Source organism: Saccopteryx leptura, chromosome 2 (genome assembly GCF_036850995.1).
Source record: "Saccopteryx leptura isolate mSacLep1 chromosome 2, mSacLep1_pri_phased_curated, whole genome shotgun sequence".
In the NCBI taxonomy this organism is placed as follows: domain Eukaryota; kingdom Metazoa; phylum Chordata; class Mammalia; order Chiroptera; family Emballonuridae; genus Saccopteryx; species Saccopteryx leptura.
The window spans coordinates 307,218,315-307,236,624 of NC_089504.1; the positions used below are offsets into that span (position 1 = coordinate 307,218,315).

Consider the following 18,310-nt stretch of genomic DNA (forward strand, 5'->3'; position numbering starts at 1 on the left):
TAAGGAGTTATTTCACATGAATAATTTTGGGTTCCACACCCAGGCTGAAATAGAATCTCCAGTCTGCACTTCTACCATCTGTGGCAGGAGTTCTGAGGTCCCTCAAAGCCTGAGTACCACCGATCCCTGCTTTTCTGTCTCCCAGAAGGAACACGTTTGCATCTTCCAGGGAGAGTTGGGGTTTTGGGTAGCCCACCCTCTGCCATGGCCCATTAGGGCAGTCTAAGGTGGGCAGTTCAGGCTCGTTCAGTGCTTCCTTCATGCCCTGGGGACCCAGACCCCTCTGGATTATTCCGTGATGCCATTCTGTCATTGCTTTGACCCTGAGTCTACCTCCACCATGGGACTGAATTCCTGAAAGGAAAAGTAAGGGTCAAAAATGTAAACCAGGTGAGCAGGCCCACCCCTGGATTTAAAATCACATCTTATTGGCTGGGAGTTTGTTTGGGTGACCACGCCCAGATGCAAAGGAGGCTGGGAGATTGTTTTGTAGCTGGGCACCTTGCTGCCCCCCATAAGAATTGGAGTTCTGCTGGGGAGAAGGATGGGGAGCATGGATGTCGGAAGGCAGTCAGCAGCATCTGCTGCAACTTCTCTGAAGGGGCCTCCAAATCCATTCCTTTGCTGTAATTTATTAAGTGACTGACTTAATTATAAAGCCACTGAACTCTCCAGATGAAAGGGTCTTTTAAAGCTTCCAGTCCAGCTCCTCCCCTCACCCCTCACCCACTTTGTAGTTATAAAGACTGGGTGCGCCCTGGCCGGATAATTCCGTTGTTAGAGTGTAGACCCATGCACAAAAGTTGCCTGTTTGATCCTTAGTCAGAGCACATACAGCAGGGGTCAGGATCCTTTTTGGCTGAGAGAGCCATGAACACCACATATTTTAAAATGTAATTCCGTGAGAGCCATACAATATGTTTAACACTAAATACAAGTAAATGTGTGCATTTTATGTAAGACCAACACTTATAAAGTACAATAACTCTCTGAATTTTTTTAATAATGTTGTTATGCTGTTGCTAACCAATGATGAATAAAGTACTTCTTACCATTAATGTGACTTCTGGTGCTACATGGTTTTGCTGATGGCTTTGTAGTCTGGTTGATACATGGTGAGGTTAAGCTTCATGCAGGCGTTGAGACTTCCATCCATTAAACGTGATCGTAGGTTGGTCTTAACGTTCTTTAGATGTGAGAAAGACTGCTCACATGCATACGTAGAGCCAAACATTGTCAGTACAGCAATACTCACACGCTGCAGTGTGTGGCATGTGACAGGAAGTGCATTCCAAGTTTTGACAATCAGCTGGTCCGTGGGTTGAAGTTTTTTCATTTCTCCCCACTTGTGTTTGCTCGCCAACTCTGCTTGCTGTCGTGAAAGTCTTCCCAAATCTTCATTCAGTGACTTGAACTTATTCACCCACATGTCTGAGGCCTTTGGGTCAGCAGCTTGTAGCTCAAAATCTCTGACGGAGACACCGGGGATGTAACTCAGGTCGGCGCTGTCCACTGCACACTGGTGTGGATGGGTGATGAACTTAAAAAGACGAGTGCGCTCACGAAATTCTCCAGTGTGCGCTTTGAATGACTGCAGGAGTTTAGATGTGAAGCCCACTAGCTGCTGGAGATCAAGATGTTGAGCAGGGTCACTTGCTGTGCATGCATCTTTAAACTCTCCCAGTTTTTCAAAGTGTACTAAATGACCTGTTTCAATGTCAGCGATGAAGAGTTCCAGCTTGTTTTCAAATGCAAACACTGCTTGTTGAAGGGATAAGACTGTATTTCCAACGCCTTGCATTTTCACATTGAGCTGGTTCAGATGTTCAGTCATGTCCACGAGATAGTAGAACTTCAGGAGCCACTCAGTGTTAGCTAACTCAGGATGTTTGACGTTTTTCATTTAAAGAAAAGTCTGGATTTCGCTCAGACAAGCCGTGAAATGGCCGAGCACCTTCCCTCTTGACAACCAACGCACATTGCTGTGTAGAAGCAGACCAGGATAATTATTCCCAACTTCATCCAGCAGTGTTTTTTAAACTGGCAATCATTTAAAGCTCGGGCAACAATAAAGTTGACCACCTGAATGACCAGCGACATCACCTCACCAAGCTGCTCGCCATACATCTGGGCACAAGGCGCCTCCTGATGTAGGATGCAGTGAAAACTTAGGATGGGTCTCTTTTCATGTTCACTAAGAAATGCTATGAATCCTCTGTTTTTCCCCACCATGCACGGAGCACCATCAATACACACTGATATAAGTTTATCCATTGGTAGATTTTTTTCTTTAGCGAACTCAGTGAAAGACTTGAAAAATCCTTTTCTCGTTGTCTCTTTCATAGGCAAAACAGCAAGACTTTCCTCACATAGAGTGTCACCAACAGCATACCTTGCAATCACGCTGAACTGGGATAAATGGCTTACGTCTGTTGACTCATCCAAAGCAAGAGAAAAGAATGGTGCTGCATTTATGTTCTTCACTTGTGTTGCCTCAATTTGATTTGCCATCATGATGGTACTATCGTGAACAGTTCTTGCCGACAGAGGCATGTCTTTTATTCGTTTGATTATCTTGTCTTTATCAGAAAAGTCGTCAAAAAGTTCATTGGCAACATCAAGCATGAATGTTTTGGCATACTTCCCATCTGTGAATGGCTTTCCGTTTCTCACAATTGCTAAAGCACCAGCAAAGCTAGCCGAATTCCAGTCACCTTGTTGGGTCTAAACACGGAGTTGCTGCTGACTAGCTTGCACTCTGCACAGTAGCTCTTGACATGTTTTCTTCCTGCTGTCCCCTGCTGGATATTTCGATGCAAATGTAGTATGGTGTGTGTTGAAGTGCTGCTTTATATTTGACCATTTCATCGATGCAATTTTATCATTGCATATTAGAAACACTGCAGAACCTGCTCTCTCCACAAAGACGAATTCCTCTGTCCATTCCTGCTGAAAAGTACAATACTCCTCATCTTTTTTTCTTTTAGCCATCTTCTTTGTCAAAAGGGTTTCTGCAATTAGCTAGCTACTTGATTAAAAGGAGGGAAGTTTACTTCCTGACCTCACAACGACCTGTGTACGTTATGCATTATCCCATAAAAATTTGTTGTTGTCCCAGAGGACAGCTGTGATTGGCTCCAGCCACCTGCAACCATGAACATGAGTGGTAGGAAATGAATGGATTATAATACATGAGAATGTTTTATATTTTTAACGTTATTATTTTTATTAAAGATTTGTCTATGAGCCAGATACAGCCATCAAAAGAGCCACATCTGACTCGTGAGCCATAGATTCCCGACCCCTGACATACAGAAACTCTTTCTCTCTCTCTCTTTTTCTCTCTGTCTCCTTCCTCTCTCTCTCTCAAATCAATAAATCTGGTGTAAATGAAAAGAAAAAAAGATTGGGGGCCTCCAGAGCATCCAACTACACAAGGTCCAACATGAACCTAATGGCTGAGAGAAATAAAACCGGGGGTCTTCTTGGGGGAGGGGGTCTCCCAGGAAGCCCAGGGAGGTGATGGCTGGGGGGATTTAAGTTCATCAGATAAAAGTTCAAGACTTAGATATGCAAGTTTTAAAGATAACGACAGCATAATCTCTTTTTTTTTATAACTTAAAATTTTTTTATTTCTTAGGTATCTAGTGCTAAACAGGAGTTCAGTTTCTCTTCATTCAGCTTAGTTTTTAATGTTTTTTTTTCTCTCCCAACAAAGTGCTCTTTTAGGTATGTTTTTTCATCCTTTTCACCAGTAAAATTTATGAGCATTTATTTAAAAGAAAAAAAAACACACTGGAAAAACTGAAGAGAGAAAGAGCGATTATACATATGGAAAGCCCTAAAGAACCGCAGTGAATGTGCTGCGGTGATTGCTTTCTTAAAAAAACAAACCCGGTCGGCCCTTTGGAATGTGAAAGGGCCCTGTGTGAGCGCAGGGCGGGCAGGGGAGGGGTAGGGGTGGGGGGATGGGCCCGGGCCCGGGGCCAGGGCAGTTGGATGGCCTCACCCCCACCATCCTCCTCTGTTTCCTCTCTGACAGCCCCCGACCGGGCCAGAGAGAAAATAACTTTACAAAAAAATTTTTTTAAATTTAAAAAAGCGTCCTATTAAAAAAAAAAAAAAAAAAGCTTTAGAAACATAAGACCCAGGCAGCCATTTATGTAGTTCAAGCTGAGACTCCAGCGAACGCAGGGCCTGTGGGTGCGTCACAAGCTGGTGAAGCCTCAGCACGTCTGGAGCTTGGGGGTGGAGGGGACAGATAATGTCTTCTGGGGAGGGGTGGTGTCTTGAAGAACAACTCCAGCCTGTTGAGCCTTCGGGGGTTGCCCTTCCCTGAGTACTTGGGACAATTCTTGGGACTGAGGCCACGTCTGCAAATTCATTCCGCGGGCTCGCCCCTCCTTGGCTCCTTGCGCCGGCGTCTGGAGTGGGCCTCCCGCTCTCCCCTAACCAGCGTCGCCAAGCTCTGCGGCTCTGCACCCACTCTCCAGTCCCCAAAGCACAGCTAAGCCACAGAGTGACATTTCACAACAGTTTACTGGGAATACAGAAGGGAAGGACGGCGTAGAAAGTGGAACACGTGGACTGGACCGTGGTGCTGGAGCGGGTCACTGGCCTTTCGTGAGGCATGCCCTCCCTGTGGCCGTCATTCTCCTTGACCCTCCGCCTGCTCCAGTGTCTCAGGGGCAACGCATCCTGCCCCCCACGTCCAGGAGCAACCGGTCCTCCCCAGTTCCTCTCTCAGGCCTGTAGGAAGCGAACTTCCCCTCCCCCTCTTTTCCTTCCCGTCTCGTGGGACATCCCTGCTTAGTTCCTCTCACTGCCAGAGCTCTGTTCAGGGGTTTGGGCTCTGACTTGACATTTCCTAAGGACCCACCGGAACACTTCTCTCCCTTCAGGTGACTCTTCCTTCAACGGAGAAATCTGGCTCTCTGGCTCGGTTCTGGTTCTGGAAGACGAACACCACTGGCCACTTTAAAGCGACTGTGCTGCAGCTTCAAAGGAAACAGTAAAAACAGGCTCTGGGCACTCAGGAAAGCAAAACTCAAAGAGGCCCCTGTCCCTCCACACTTCCTCCCCCAGCCCTCCAAGCCCCCCCCCCCCCCCCCACTGATCTCAGCAGGATGTGGCCCCTCTTGACCTCCACTGCCCTGGGAACACTTATCATGCCAGCAGGCCGCAGGGCCCCTGTGGCTCTGCTCTGATCTCCCCACAAACCAGTAACCGCAGCTGTTAATTTGTTTGAGGGTAAAAAATACAAATGTCCTAGAATCATAAAGTGTCACTGCTGGAAGGGATCATGGAGATCATTCTGACCAACTTCCTCATCGCACAGATGAGGAAACTGAGGCCTGGGGTTGGGGGGGGGGGAGGTGCTGTTCCTTGCCCAAAATCATGTGATGGGTTTGTGGCAAACTAGTTTTAGGAGGCATTCCTTCTCAGACTTTATTCTCTTCGGAAGTTAGAGACTGTTTTCATATTAGCAGTTGTAATGCCAGTATCTGCAGCCGCCATCAAAGCTGCCTGGCCAAGGCAGGTTCAGGTTTGATTCGGACGGTAAGGAGTCAACAGAGCCAAAACCTGGTGTTCCATTTTCCTTTAATCCTAGCTTGCACCCAGTGGGTAAGAAAGTACACACAGTGGGAAATACTTCCCTTTTCATTCAGGGCTCCCAAAGCCACTGACTCATCCGAGTTTTCCTAGAATCAAAGGCTTCCACCTCACCAGTCTTATTCACCTCTGTTCCCCCTCTCCTTCTCCTGCGTAAACTGGCTTCTCCTTCAGCATTCCGCCATTTTGACTGCCTCCTCCACGTGGCTTCCCTGCCCTGCTACACCATGGGCTCTTCCTCTCTACAAGAACAGGATCACTCTCCCTCAAATGGCCTCCTAGCTCCTCCTTTTAAAACTTTTTGGTGCGGAAAGCCCTCCCCCAACACACATTAGTATAACCACGCCCCTTCTCAAGCAAGAAGGGCATTAATATTATCACTTGGGCGATGGGCAGCACCATCTTTAACAAAAACAGTGAACAAAACCAGAAAATACAGATTTTATCATTCATTTGCCCAACAGCAGTGTATTTTTTCAGTCACATGGGACAGAAAACCAACTTGAAAATGCTTGAGGAAAATAAAAAGGAATTTGTTGGCTTTTCCCTAGAGCTGGGGTGGAGGTGGGTGGGTAGGTCCGTCTGAATCACATGGCCTCAGAGTAAAGGAAAATGGAGGGACTGTTATCAGCAGGAGGAGGGGGGAATGAGATGTCCCTGACAGCCCACCTCTTGGCTGCCCTAAATTCTTCTAGATGTTTCTATACAAAAATGAGTCACACTTGCCTTAAACACACTTGCCAGAGGGAGACACCTGGAGTCCCGCCCAGTTACCGGCTCCGGCCGTCCTGACTGGTCCGTCTGTGCTCTGTGGGAGGATCACCCTTGTATATGGTTCCCCTTCATGGTCACCCTAACATGGACACGGGGGATCGGTTCTTCTTCTGACTCTTTCACAGCCTAGTCTCTAGGTTTTGGTTTGAGGGTCTCCGAGCATTGTCTTGGAGCCTCTGTTCACCGTGCCTGGGCATTCTCTGGCCACAGGGCTGTCACGGACAGTTGTCCAGTTTGGGCACTTGAGCAAAGGCATTCTGCTGAGAGGGTGAGGGACTGTTCCCAGAGGGCAAGGGGTCTTCCCCATTCACAGAAAGGTTCTGTAGGCGTAAAGCGGTATCATCTTCCGACAATACAAGTACTTAACAAGCTTACTAAGTGCATCAGCTGGGATATTTTTTACAGCAAAAATGAAAACTTCAATGAGTAAAAAGAACATCTATTTCTTTTCTATTATATAGTCCAAAGGAGGGGCAACAGACTTGACAATATCTAGAGAAAGGTGTCCCTTTCTCAAGAGTGAGGAAATGCTTTCTAGAAACTTCCTTGCTGGCCTCCCCTCACATCTCATTGGCAAAACTGGGCCACATGCCCCACCGCTAAACCAATCACTCGCAAAAGAGAACAGGATTCTTTGACTGTCTTAGACAGATCTTGGGGACAGATCTTGGAGTTAGTCCCTGAGCTGGGAATGGGGTGACTTTCCTGAGAGGTGACGCCAGCACACAATTGGGTTTGTTCAGCCAGGAAGAAGGGAGGAACACTGTGGACACTGGTCAGTGTGGCCTCTGTCTATTTGCATTCAGGCACTTGCCAGGTCACGTGTCCTTGAATCTCGATGCCAGCCTAGTGGGTTCTTTCTTGTGCTCATAGGTCCTGGTTCTCTGCCTGTTCCCCAGCTTTCAGCCTAGTGCCCTTCATCTTCGTTCTTGCTTTGGGCCAGTGTGAGACAAGCCCATGGGATGGGAAGGCGGAGCTGTGGCCCTCTGTCCCGGGTTCCGTTCTAAGCCAACTGCTGTTTACCAAGAGGTGAATTCCAGCTTCCTGAGGTGCTTCGGGAAAAACAGGGGTATTAAGCTTAGCCTCTACCAGAGACCCAAATTCCTCGGCTTCCTGCCAGTGCACGCCCTCATTTCAGCTTGCAGCATTGAATTCATTTTCTGCAACTTTGCAGGAAAATAGATCATATGACTCCTGGATATCTCCGATTGCTGGCTGGAGGCTGCAAGAGGCCCTCTTGTGGGGGCTGCGCCCTTTCTCACCCCTCCCCTTTCTCCCCTGGGCTTATCTTTTCTGGAATTCACAGAAGGCTCAAGAATTAGCCAACACCCAAACACGTGCAGTGTGCATGAAACAGAGTCAAAATTATAGGACTGCTTTAAGCTTAGACATAGAAAAAGAAATGTTTTTATAATGTAGACCAAAGAAGGGCTCTATACAACCTTTGTTCCTGGTGGGGAACAGATTAGAAAGCCCCAGGAGACTCCAGGGCACTAAGAGATGACGAGAATATGAGGAACAGGTAAGAGGTTTCTGATCTGAGGAGATTTTATTTATTTACTTTTTTAGATTTTATTTATTCATTTTTTAGAAAGAGAGGAGAGAGAGTGAGAAAGAGAGATAGAAAGAGAGTGAAGGGGGGAGGAGCAGGAAGCATCAACTCCCATATGTGCCTTGATCAGGCAAGCCCAGGGTTTTGAACCAGCGACCTCAGTGTTCCAGGTGATCTGAGGAAATTTATAGCCTCCCTGGAGAGCTAGGATTAACACTATACCAATGATTAAAGAGAAATAAGTGTGTGTTGGTGTTCAAGCACTGATTAGTGTGATAAGCACCCCCTTTTCTTCCCTGCCTGGCAAAATCCTGTCGTGAAGACACAGGTAAAATGTCACCTTGGTTAAGTTCTCCCCGGACCCTCCTGTATGGACCCATAGTGCGTGCCACATCCCAGGTGTGCAGCGAGGAGAGCAGCTCCAGGAAGTCGCTTGCACGTCTAACTCTGTCTTGTCGACAGCTTCTTATAAGACCTGTTAGAGAACCAGCACGCTAGTTGAGGACTTCTGTCATTTCCCATCAGACCATGAGCTCTCTGATATCAGGGACCAGTTGGTGGGGAGCAGATTTGATTGATGGCTGTGTTGTGATGAGGCCACACTTCCCACGGCTGTTCCCAGCTGGCGACTGAGTGTGATGCACACTAGTGCCAATGTTCCCGTGGAACGCAGGACTCCCTTGATTACAGTGTTGGCTCAAAGATTTCTCATCAGCCCTGCCGAAATGCTGTCAGAACTGTGCTGTCGTCTGAGTTTTTCCTGCCTGATCCTCCTTCCTTCCCCCTCTCCGTTCCCAGGTGTCAGACCTGGCACCTGCTGAGGGCTCTCCCGCCTTCTCCTGATCCCTGCCTTTTATCCTTTGTGGGCGTTTCTCCCCATGAATCTCTGGTATGTCTAATCTTGTCTCGGTGATGGCTTTTTGGGGGACCTGTGGGAACAGAGTTGGTCACTTCTGTCTTCCCTGCAAGACCGTGAGCTCCCTGAGGTCAGGGACCAGTCTGTCTTGGGCAGCATCCCACAGCAGAGCATGGTACCTGGCCCAGAAAGATGAATGAACAAAGGGAGGAGACTTTAGAGAAGGGGCAGATAAGTGAGAGACAAGCCAAAGGAAGCTTCAGGGAGGAAGTGAGCCTTGCCTGGGGCCTGTCTTCATGGAGGCTCAACCTCTACGGAGGATGAGTTTAGTGTTTCACCATTTCCCAGAGCTGGGTTCAGGAGAGAGCTGTGGGTAAATATCATGGGTCATACTGCCCTGGCATAGGAGGGTTGGCCAGTTAGGGGTGGGGCCGGGAGGCAGAGGGAACAGATGGAAACCAGAAAGAGGGCCACCTTGGCTGTTGTCAGCACCCAAGCTTGAGCTCTGACACAGAGCAGGGCCCCCAGATGGTGCTGGGAACCCCGGGGGCCCTGGTGGATTAGGGAGGATTTTCGTTAGATGTCTCCACAATGAGATCAGCCTCCAGAGCTGGAGCAAATCCCCCTGTGAGTTCCAGTGTCTCCTGTACACTGTGCAGCCCCAGCGGGCCTGGCCCTGGTTCCCACCACCACACCGTCTGCTCAGATGACATCTGTTTACAGTTCCCATCAAGGGCAATTCTGCTTCCAGTGGTGGGGGTGGAGGGAAATGCTGGGAAGAGTTGGGCTCCTGTCTCAGCTGCTAGGAATGGGGCTGGGAGGCGCCCTTCAAAGGGCCGTATCCCAGAGGAGGGTGCGCCATGCGCATGGCACGGAGAGCCCAGGACAAAGCCAGTGTGGCGAGGAGCCAGCAGGTGCAAGAGCTGGGTGGAGTAGAGGACCCCAGCTTGCTCTGTCAGAAGAACAAAGGAGCTGGTGCTCAGAGGCACAGAAGAAGGGGACGCTTCGCACGAGGCCCCAGCTGGTGTAGCTACTCTAGAGTCCTGGCTCCTTCTCCTCTGCCCAGGCCAGCACGGGTGCCCAGGGGTGTGGGCTGCAGCACTGCGGGCTGTGGGCGAGCAGGGTTCCAGATTGGGGGGGGTGCCTTTAAGCCCCAGCTGAGCGTCAGGCTCAGCTTGGCCCTTCAGGCCAAGGGATGGAGACCCAGCTTATCTCACCAGCTGCCCGGTTCCCTGCTGCTTTATCAGGAAGGGTGAGAAGGTCCCAGCGCTCAGAACCCCCACTCCTCCCTCCCCGTGGGACAGTGCCCAGGTGCAACGGGGAGGACAACTCTTGGGCACAGCCAGGGGACCTCTGTCCTGGGAGTTTAAAAAGGCCCCGGGACCTTTTCTTAGTCTCAGTTGACCTTCCCAATTGGCTGCAGTATGCGGGGTCTGCTGATTTTGAGTGCCCTGCTGGGGGCTGTCCTTGGCAAAGAGGACTTTGTGGGGTAAGGGTGTGGGCAGGAGGAAGAGGTGCTCAGTGGGGAGAAAGGGAGGACTCAGCCTCCAGCCACTGTCTGGAGGGGATGGACAGACAGACACATGGGAAATGGCCAGTAAGGAGCAGACTAGCACCTACCCCGGGAGTCAGGCTGACTGGGGACCAGGGCTCGGACCAAGACTGTCTCTCAGGACAGCTTCCTGAGTCCTGGAGATGTCTGAGCTCAGAGGAGGAATTTCCAGGGAGGAGGAGACCTGGCTTTGGAGAAAGACATAGGGTCTAAACTGGGGACAGCGACAGGGTCCAGACGGTTCTAAGGAGCCCAGACCATCTCTTGCTAGACTTCCTGTGCTTACCTGCTCAGCCCAGAGAACTGAAGGTTTCTAGACCCTCCACCACCCCCCTCCCACCTGGGGAAGGTGCATGGCCAATGGGGGCTTCTCAGACCCTCAATCTCCCCTTCCCCTCTGCCAGGCACCAGGTGCTCCGAATCTTTGCAGCTGATGAACCTGAGGTCCAGAAGGTGACAGAGCTGGAGGATCTGGAGCACCTGCAGGTCAGAGGACAAAGGAGCTCTCCCCCCCACCGTGAAGCCCCCCCCCCCCCATACCTCTCAGACCAGCTGGGCCCACTCTTGGCCCCACCAAACCCTGGAGCCTGGGCTCTCTCTCCCACGCAACCCAGAAAGGAGTCAGGGGACTGATCCTTGTTAGGAAGTGATTAAACCCCCAGTTCCTGAACCTTGGTCCCCTGAGCATCTGAGCAAAGGGGGAACCCCCATTCCAATACTGTTTCCTCCCTGGCTGTCTCACAGTACCCCCCAACCCCCACTCCGCTTCCTGGGCCATTTCTCCGGCTGCACTGGACTTTGCCCTGCACCTAGGGGTTCCTTTCGCCCTCTGCCCCTAACATTCTCAGTTATACAGGAAATTCTGGCCCCAGCACCCCCTCCCAGGCCGGCCCTCCTCCAGTCCGCTGTGACAGTGCTGGCTCTTGTCTTCTCCAGCTGGACTTCTGGCGGGGCCCTGCCCAGCCCGGCTCCCCCATCGATGTCCGAGTGCCCTTCCCCAGCGTCCAGGCTGTCAAAGTCTTCCTGGAGGCCCATGGCATCAAGTACACGATCATGATTGAGGACCTGCAGTCACTGCTGGACGAGGAGCAGGAGCAGATGTTCGCTTTCCAGGCCCGGGCCGCCTCCACCGACACCTTCAACTACGCCACGTACCACAACCTGGATGAGGTGAGGGACTTCTGGGACCACACCCCACAGGCAGTCGCTCTTCATCAGGCTGGTGGGGTTTGTCCAGAGCCTGGGGTGTGCGTGGTACCTGCTCCATCTCCACGTGGCCTGGGTGGTCTGGTCCGTGGCCCTTCCACGTTGTAGGGCTAAGAGCTGGCTGGTTAATGGAGCTGTTAAGGGAGGCATCTGGACACCTGGAAGCCATTAAAACTGGTCTCCTATCCTCTCCCTTCACAGATCTACGGCTTCATGGACATGCTGGTGGCTGAGAACCCACAGCTTGTCAGCAAGCTCCACATTGGCAACACCTATGAAGGCCGTCCCATCTACGTCCTGAAGGTAATGGCCCCCTGTATATGGGTGTACATGGGCACACAGGAAGAGTGGACACCCACATTGTGTGTAGGGTGAGCCTCTGGTCACAGGGAACCCACTGCTTACCCACTCCCTGAGTCAACATCTGGGAAGGTCTGAATTTCCATGTGAGTCTAGGTGTGCGCCTACCTGTCCACACAATTAAAACTTTTATGTGACCCAAGTGTTTCTAACCAAGTGTCACATTGTGAAAAGTATTCTGGAATTGGGGTAATCCAGAAAACACATTTTGTTTGTGACCCCCAACAGAGGAACAGGGCGGGGGCTGGAAACCTGGCTGAATCACATTTGCCCCAAGCCTGGGCTGAGAGCAAGAGGTCCCTGTCCAGCCCTGTACCCCGCCGGAGAGATGGCCCCATACACAGAGCCCCAGCCTGTGACACCCAGAGAGCAGGGGACCCCTGGCCCGGGGGTCTCCCTTGGAGGAGGCGAGACCGGGCCCCAAGTGGACCATGTTTCTGCTCTTCTTGTCCAGTTCAGCACGGGGGGCAACAACCGTCCGGCCATCTGGATTGACACGGGCATCCACTCCCGGGAGTGGGTCACTCAGGCCAGCGGGATCTGGTTTGCAAAGAAGGTAAGCCTGTGGAGCCTTCCCATGCCCAAACAGTGACCACAGAGGGGCCGGCAGGTGTCTATTGCTCCAACCTGGTGGGTGCCTGACGTGGCCCACAGTGCCTTTCTGCCCCCAACACCCCACCAGATCACGCAAGACTACGGCCAAGATCCAGCTTTCACTGCCGTTCTTGACAACATGGATATCTTCCTGGAGATTGTCACCAACCCTGATGGCTTTGCCTTCACCCACAGCACGGTACATGTTGTCTCTTATTCTGGGGGAAAGCAGGGTGGGCCTCTGAGACCAACAAATTATTCACCCATATGCCCAACCCCCCAGAAGTCAAGGGAAGGGCAAATAGACCTGACCCCTCGATCGGTGTTCTTGCCATTTGGAGCAGATGACTCTTTGTGTGGGGAGCTGTCCTTTGTATGCAGTGTTTACCACTTCTAGACAAGTACTCACTAGATGCCAGTAGCAACCCCCCAGCTGAGACCACCAGAAAGGGCTTCAGACATCCTCAAATGTCTGTGTGTGGGGGGAGAAAACTGTCTGCAGTGAAGACCCACTGCCCCAGACCTTACTTCTTGGTTGTATTCTATTTTTATGGCTGGTACAGCATGCTGCCAATCAAATGTGTGTGTGGGTGGGGGCACCTCGTGATTTTTTCACTTCCCACCAGCAGAAACCCCTGGTCAAATGTCATCCATTGTCTCTTCCATTTTCCTTTATCCAAGAGCTAGCTAGCTCCAATTCTAGATCTTCCTCCCTGACAACTAGTTGAAAGTGGTTTCTGATCTCGCACTGTGTCCACACCCAAGCTCCAGGTGGGGGTGCTGTGCGTCGATTGAGGCCGCACCAGCCCACGCTGCTCCCTGTGGGCCCTGAGACCCAGGCTAACCAGTGATGGTGATGGACAAGGGTCTGATTCTTTCTCTAGAACCGCTTGTGGCGCAAGACGAGATCCATCTCTGCCGGCTCTGCCTGTGTGGGCGTGGACCCCAACCGGAACTGGGACGCTGGATTTGGGAGTAAGGCCCAGTGTGATCTGAGGAGCGGGGATGGGACAACTTCTTCCCCTCCTTTGGCCTGTTACCCCTGTCCCTGTCCTGCCTCAACAATGAGGGCTGGGGTGGGGGTGGAGGGGGTCAGGGGTCGGAAGGGCAGCCCCTCCTCCTTTGAGGCTCTCAGGGCAGAAGGTAGCACTCGAGGCTTGCGTGACCCTTGTCGGTGACAGGAAAGCTCCTCCCATTGGGAATAAGGTCTGAAACCTACCTAGGGGTTCTCAGCTTCTTCCCTCTGTGGTCACTTTCCTGCAAGAACAGGTCTGGCTGGAAGAGACTTCTCACCTCCCTGGGCAGGTCCATCATCTGTGCCTAAGCCTGGCTGGGGAGGGAGCTGGGGCCCCAGGGTATAGGAGGCCTCTGGTTCTTCCTTAATCTGAGGGTGGGGGTGAGCCCTCCTGTGTCCTACCTCACCCACATTTCCATGCAAGGGCACACTGCTTTGCTGTAAGGAATGCCAACTAACCCTCTCTCCTCCTACAGTGGCCGGAGCCAGCAAGAACCCCTGCTCAGAGACTTACCATGGCAAGTTTGCCAATTCTGAATCGGAGGTCAAGTCCATCGTGGACTTTGTGAAGAACCATGGGAACATCAAGGCCTTCATCTCCATCCACAGCTACTCCCAGCTCCTCCTCTATCCCTATGGCTACAAGTCCGAACCCACGGCTGACCAGGCTGAGCTGGTGCGTGCTGATCGCGGCTTGCCCTTCTAACCCAAGGGCAGCTCTGGGCAGGCCTATCGTTTCACCCGTCAGCCCTGCTTAGGGCACGAGGCCTACACAGTGCCTGGTACCCTCTTCCTCCCTGGACCCCTGATGACTTGGGAAGACTGGCAAGACAGACTAACTAGCCTTACTTTTTGTTTGGGAAACTGAGGCACAGAGTAGCTGAGTCCCATCTGTCATACTTGGAGCTGCAGTGTGACCAAAAGGCAGCAAAGTGCCAGCCAGACATCCTGCAGGGTCAGAGGCTCACGGGGCTGCTGAGCTTCAGTGCTGACCCTGTAGGACCCGGCAGGCCCCGCGCTCTCTGCTGGGTACCTGCTTCTGTAGGGTGCATGCTCCTGGGTCACCCTGCCAGCCCCCGGATGACCCTGGCCCAGCTGTGCTGGCCATGACAGGTGGTCTTGCTTGGCATTTTCTCCAGGATCAGCTGGCCAAGTCTGCAGTGACAGCCCTGGCCTCTCTGTATGGGACCAAGTTCAAGTACGGCAGCATCATCACGACCATTTGTAAGTAGGGGGAGGGTCTCTGCAGGTGGCCCCAGAAGGAATCTCAGTTGGTTTTTCCTACCCCAGCAAGTGTCCCTCCTGGAGGAGGTGCCCAGATTGGGGGACATGGGCAAGGAGAATGCCCCCTGACCCAGCCTGATAACTGTGGGCTCAGAGGGCAATGCTACCCTTTCTCTGCCTTCTTTGATACCTTCAGACGGAAATGTCAGTTCCTCTGAGAATTCTTGTTCCTTGCCTTGGGGTTCTGCTGGCATTCGTAGATCACTGAGAAATTCAACTTAGAAAGTACTCCTCCCACAACGACCTTTAACTGGAGAATACATCCTCTTGTCCCAGCTTACTTGTATATGCAATGCCCATGGCCGGAACACTGCTACACAGAATGGGAATCAAGTCAACACGTGTTTATTGAGCATTTATTATGCCCTGGACTTGGTTTTACATACTTGGGAATAAATAAGCGTAGATTTACAAAACGGATATTCTAGCCAGGGATGAAGAGGAGTCAGTGATACAGTATGTTAGGTGACAAGTACTAGGGAGAAAGAGGAAAACTGGGACAGGGTGAGGGACTCAGGAATGCTGGGGGCGGGAATGGGTGGGTGGGTTGAAGGGAAGGCTTCAATGAGAGAGTGAATGGTGGACAAGTGCTGAAGGAAATAAGGGAGGGAGCCAAGAGGCTATCTATCTGGGGAAGAGCTTCCAGACAGAAGAACCTTCTAGAGCAAAGGCCTTTCTGTGTGCCTGGCCCAGTGTTGCGGGAACAGCAGGAATAGCGCGGAGACCCTCAGGGCCGTGGCCGAATGAGAGCACAGAGCTGTAGAGACAAATGGGGTGCAGGCAGGCAGATCTGTGGGGTCCTGAGGGGTCGCACCATGTTTGCCAGCTGACAGGAGGCAGGGCCACTGGAAAAGCAGGGGACAGGGACAGAGGTGGGAGGGAGGGTGGCTCATACTTTGCACATGCTTTCTATGTGGGGGGGGGGGGGCTGGCAGGTTTTGTGGGTCACAGTCTTCTCCAATGCTTGCTGTGCTTTTGGATTCCAGGCCTTCTTTGGAAACTGTTTCAACCTGGAGTCAAAGGTTTTTGCTTTGTTCAGTGTTGTCAAGTTAAATTCTGACCTGCAGACCCCGCCCCCCCTTCCCTGCCCAGTTCAAAAGCAGCTTCCTAACTTGCTTGGTCATTGCAAATCGGTACAAAGTTTCTTCTGAACACAGACAAGGAGTTTTTGCTTTGACTCGGGCCCTTTGCACTTTGCCCTGCAGACCACAGCCCTGGGGGACAAATCCTGGTCACCCAAGTGGGTAACTCTAGTATATTTGGAGGCTTGACCAAGTGGCCCCATGGGGACCGAGGTGGTTTTCAGTTGGGCTTTTGCAATCACAGGAACTTTCTTGCATCCCCCAGGGAGAGAACCACTACTGGTCCACCTTTCTGGGCCCTGGAGGCTGAGAACCTTCAGGGGAATCTCTGGGGTGGAAGCCAGGCTGCTTGGTCAACAGCAGCACTGAGTAGCTGCTGACTCCAACCAGCACTGCAGAGGCTGTGAGCTTTGGACTGTCAGCTTGGACCATAGAAATAAATGCTTTCCTGTTTCAAAGTTCGCTCTCCCGTTTCTGTTCCCGCCGCAGACCGAGCCAGTGGAGGTACCATTGACTGGACCTACGACCAGGGCATCAAGTACTCCTACACCTTCGAGCTCCGGGACACTGGGCGCTACGGCTTCCTGCTGCCTGCCTCCCAGATCATCCCCACGGCCCAGGAGACATGGCTGGCGCTCCAGACCATTATGGAGCACACCCTGAAGCACCCCTACTGAGCCCGCCCTTTGCCTCTCTCCCTCTGGGCTTTCTGGCAACCAAATAAAGTTCGCGCGTGCGCAGAACAGAATCTTGGGACGTGCGTGTGGGAATGCATGTGGCGCACCTGCCTTTTCAAGCTGAGGCAGGAGTGATTTAATTCCTGCAGGCCTCACTGCAAATGTGTGGGTGGTTGGACTAGATGACCCCTAAATCCCCCCGCATTCCAAGGTCCTGTGAAGTTGTATCCAAGTGGCATCTGTTTTAATTAGACCACCCTGAGCTCAGCTCGTCAGTGGGGTGGTTTGTTCATACCTTCCTAGCAAGCAGCAGTCACAGCTGCTAACCAAATGCCTGGCACCCCGCTGTGGCGAGGAATTTCGCTTGTACAATAGTCTAGCTGGTTGGACCCATTCATCTACAACAACAGTAACTTCAAGTATGAAACAGAATAATCGTGGTGGCCACTGCTGTCCCAAATAGATGCTGCAGCCAGGCAAAGCAGATTTCTAAAAAGCAAATATGGTCTCTCCACCACCCCACGTATGATATTAGAAGAGAGCAACTAGGTAAAACGGAATCATTTTCTGAAGATGAAGAGCACCAATCCCAGGACATTTTATTAATTGTCGTTTATCGTGAATACCTTGGCCCTAGGGATGAAAGTGGAGTTTCCTTTAAGTACCTGCATCCTGTCCTGCATTTTTTTGTCTTTTGGTCATGGTCTTGGCTCCCTCTCCTGCCCCACCCACCACCGCTCCCTATCATTTGCAAAGCGTCTCAAACACAAGGCTCCCCTTTTCATACCCTCCACAGAGCCTAGAGTTTGCATTCCCTCCCTTGGCGTGGTGATTCTAATGGCTGTGATGTCACATTAGTGGCTAGCACAACGATACACAGGGTATCTCAATGTTTTTCAGAGCAAGAATCTACCTTGTTTTTTCCAAATCTCTTAAGCTGCGACTGTAGAGCAGGGGGTTCCTCCCACCTCCCCACTGAAGCCAAGGCTTTCAAGTGGCCACCATTTCTACCCACCTAAGATGGAGGGACTCTCACCGAAGTCACTGGGGAGTGGGCGGGGGTGGATGGGTGGCTCCCCAAGCAGAGGAAAAGGGGATGGAGTGGCAGCCTTTTCCTATGTCAGCCAGGTTGGGATGTCACCATGCATGCAGCTCCACTGACTTCAAAGTCTTATCTTTCCCACATGAAAGGGCCTGAAGTTCAAATGCTGTGGGGTTTTTTTTAAGGGACTCTTGGTGAATTTTCATGTTCAAGTTTTATTTTCACTGCCAAACATTAAAAAACAAACAAAACAAAAAGAATGAAGCTGACTATACATATAATACATACACTTACATGAGGCAAACTAAAATAACATTTCAGTCTTTATAGAAACATGATGTAAAGATTTTAAAACACTTCCTTCGAGTTATCATTTGGGAAACATTTCCCTTCAATCTATGAAGATAAGCTGAAATCTATTTTAATGGTTCCATCTGGGCATGTAAAAAGCTGATCTTATTTTTTGTTTACTAAAGGCTGGTAGGAGAAGAAATACTATTAGCAAGAAACTATATCATTTTACAAAACTGAATTACTTATCCAGTTTTATTTTGTAGATGTCAAGGGGTTAAATTGCTTAATTTAAAATAAATGGCGCTCCCTGATAGTGGGAAACCACTTTGTTTGATGCTCAGTCTCCAAAAACATCAATAGCTCTTGACACGCAGATGCCCAATAAATATTTGTTGAATGGACGTTCTCC

The 18,310-nt window shown here is 51.0% G+C and overlaps 1 protein-coding gene across 1 annotated transcript; it reads left to right on the forward strand.

Moving 5' to 3' along the window:
• The first annotated feature begins 10,126 nt into the window (after window positions 1-10,126).
• CPA1 (carboxypeptidase A1) lies at window positions 10,127-16,636 on the forward strand. The gene is made up of 10 exons (XM_066362671.1): window positions 10,127-10,284; window positions 10,752-10,833; window positions 11,284-11,517; window positions 11,755-11,856; window positions 12,368-12,469; window positions 12,596-12,706; window positions 13,392-13,482; window positions 13,999-14,198; window positions 14,662-14,746; window positions 16,378-16,636. The coding sequence occupies exons 1-10, from the start codon at window positions 10,220-10,222 to the stop codon at window positions 16,563-16,565; spliced, it is 1,260 nt and encodes a 419-aa protein (XP_066218768.1). The 5' UTR covers window positions 10,127-10,219; the 3' UTR covers window positions 16,566-16,636.
• Window positions 16,637-18,310: the final 1,674 nt, after the last annotated feature.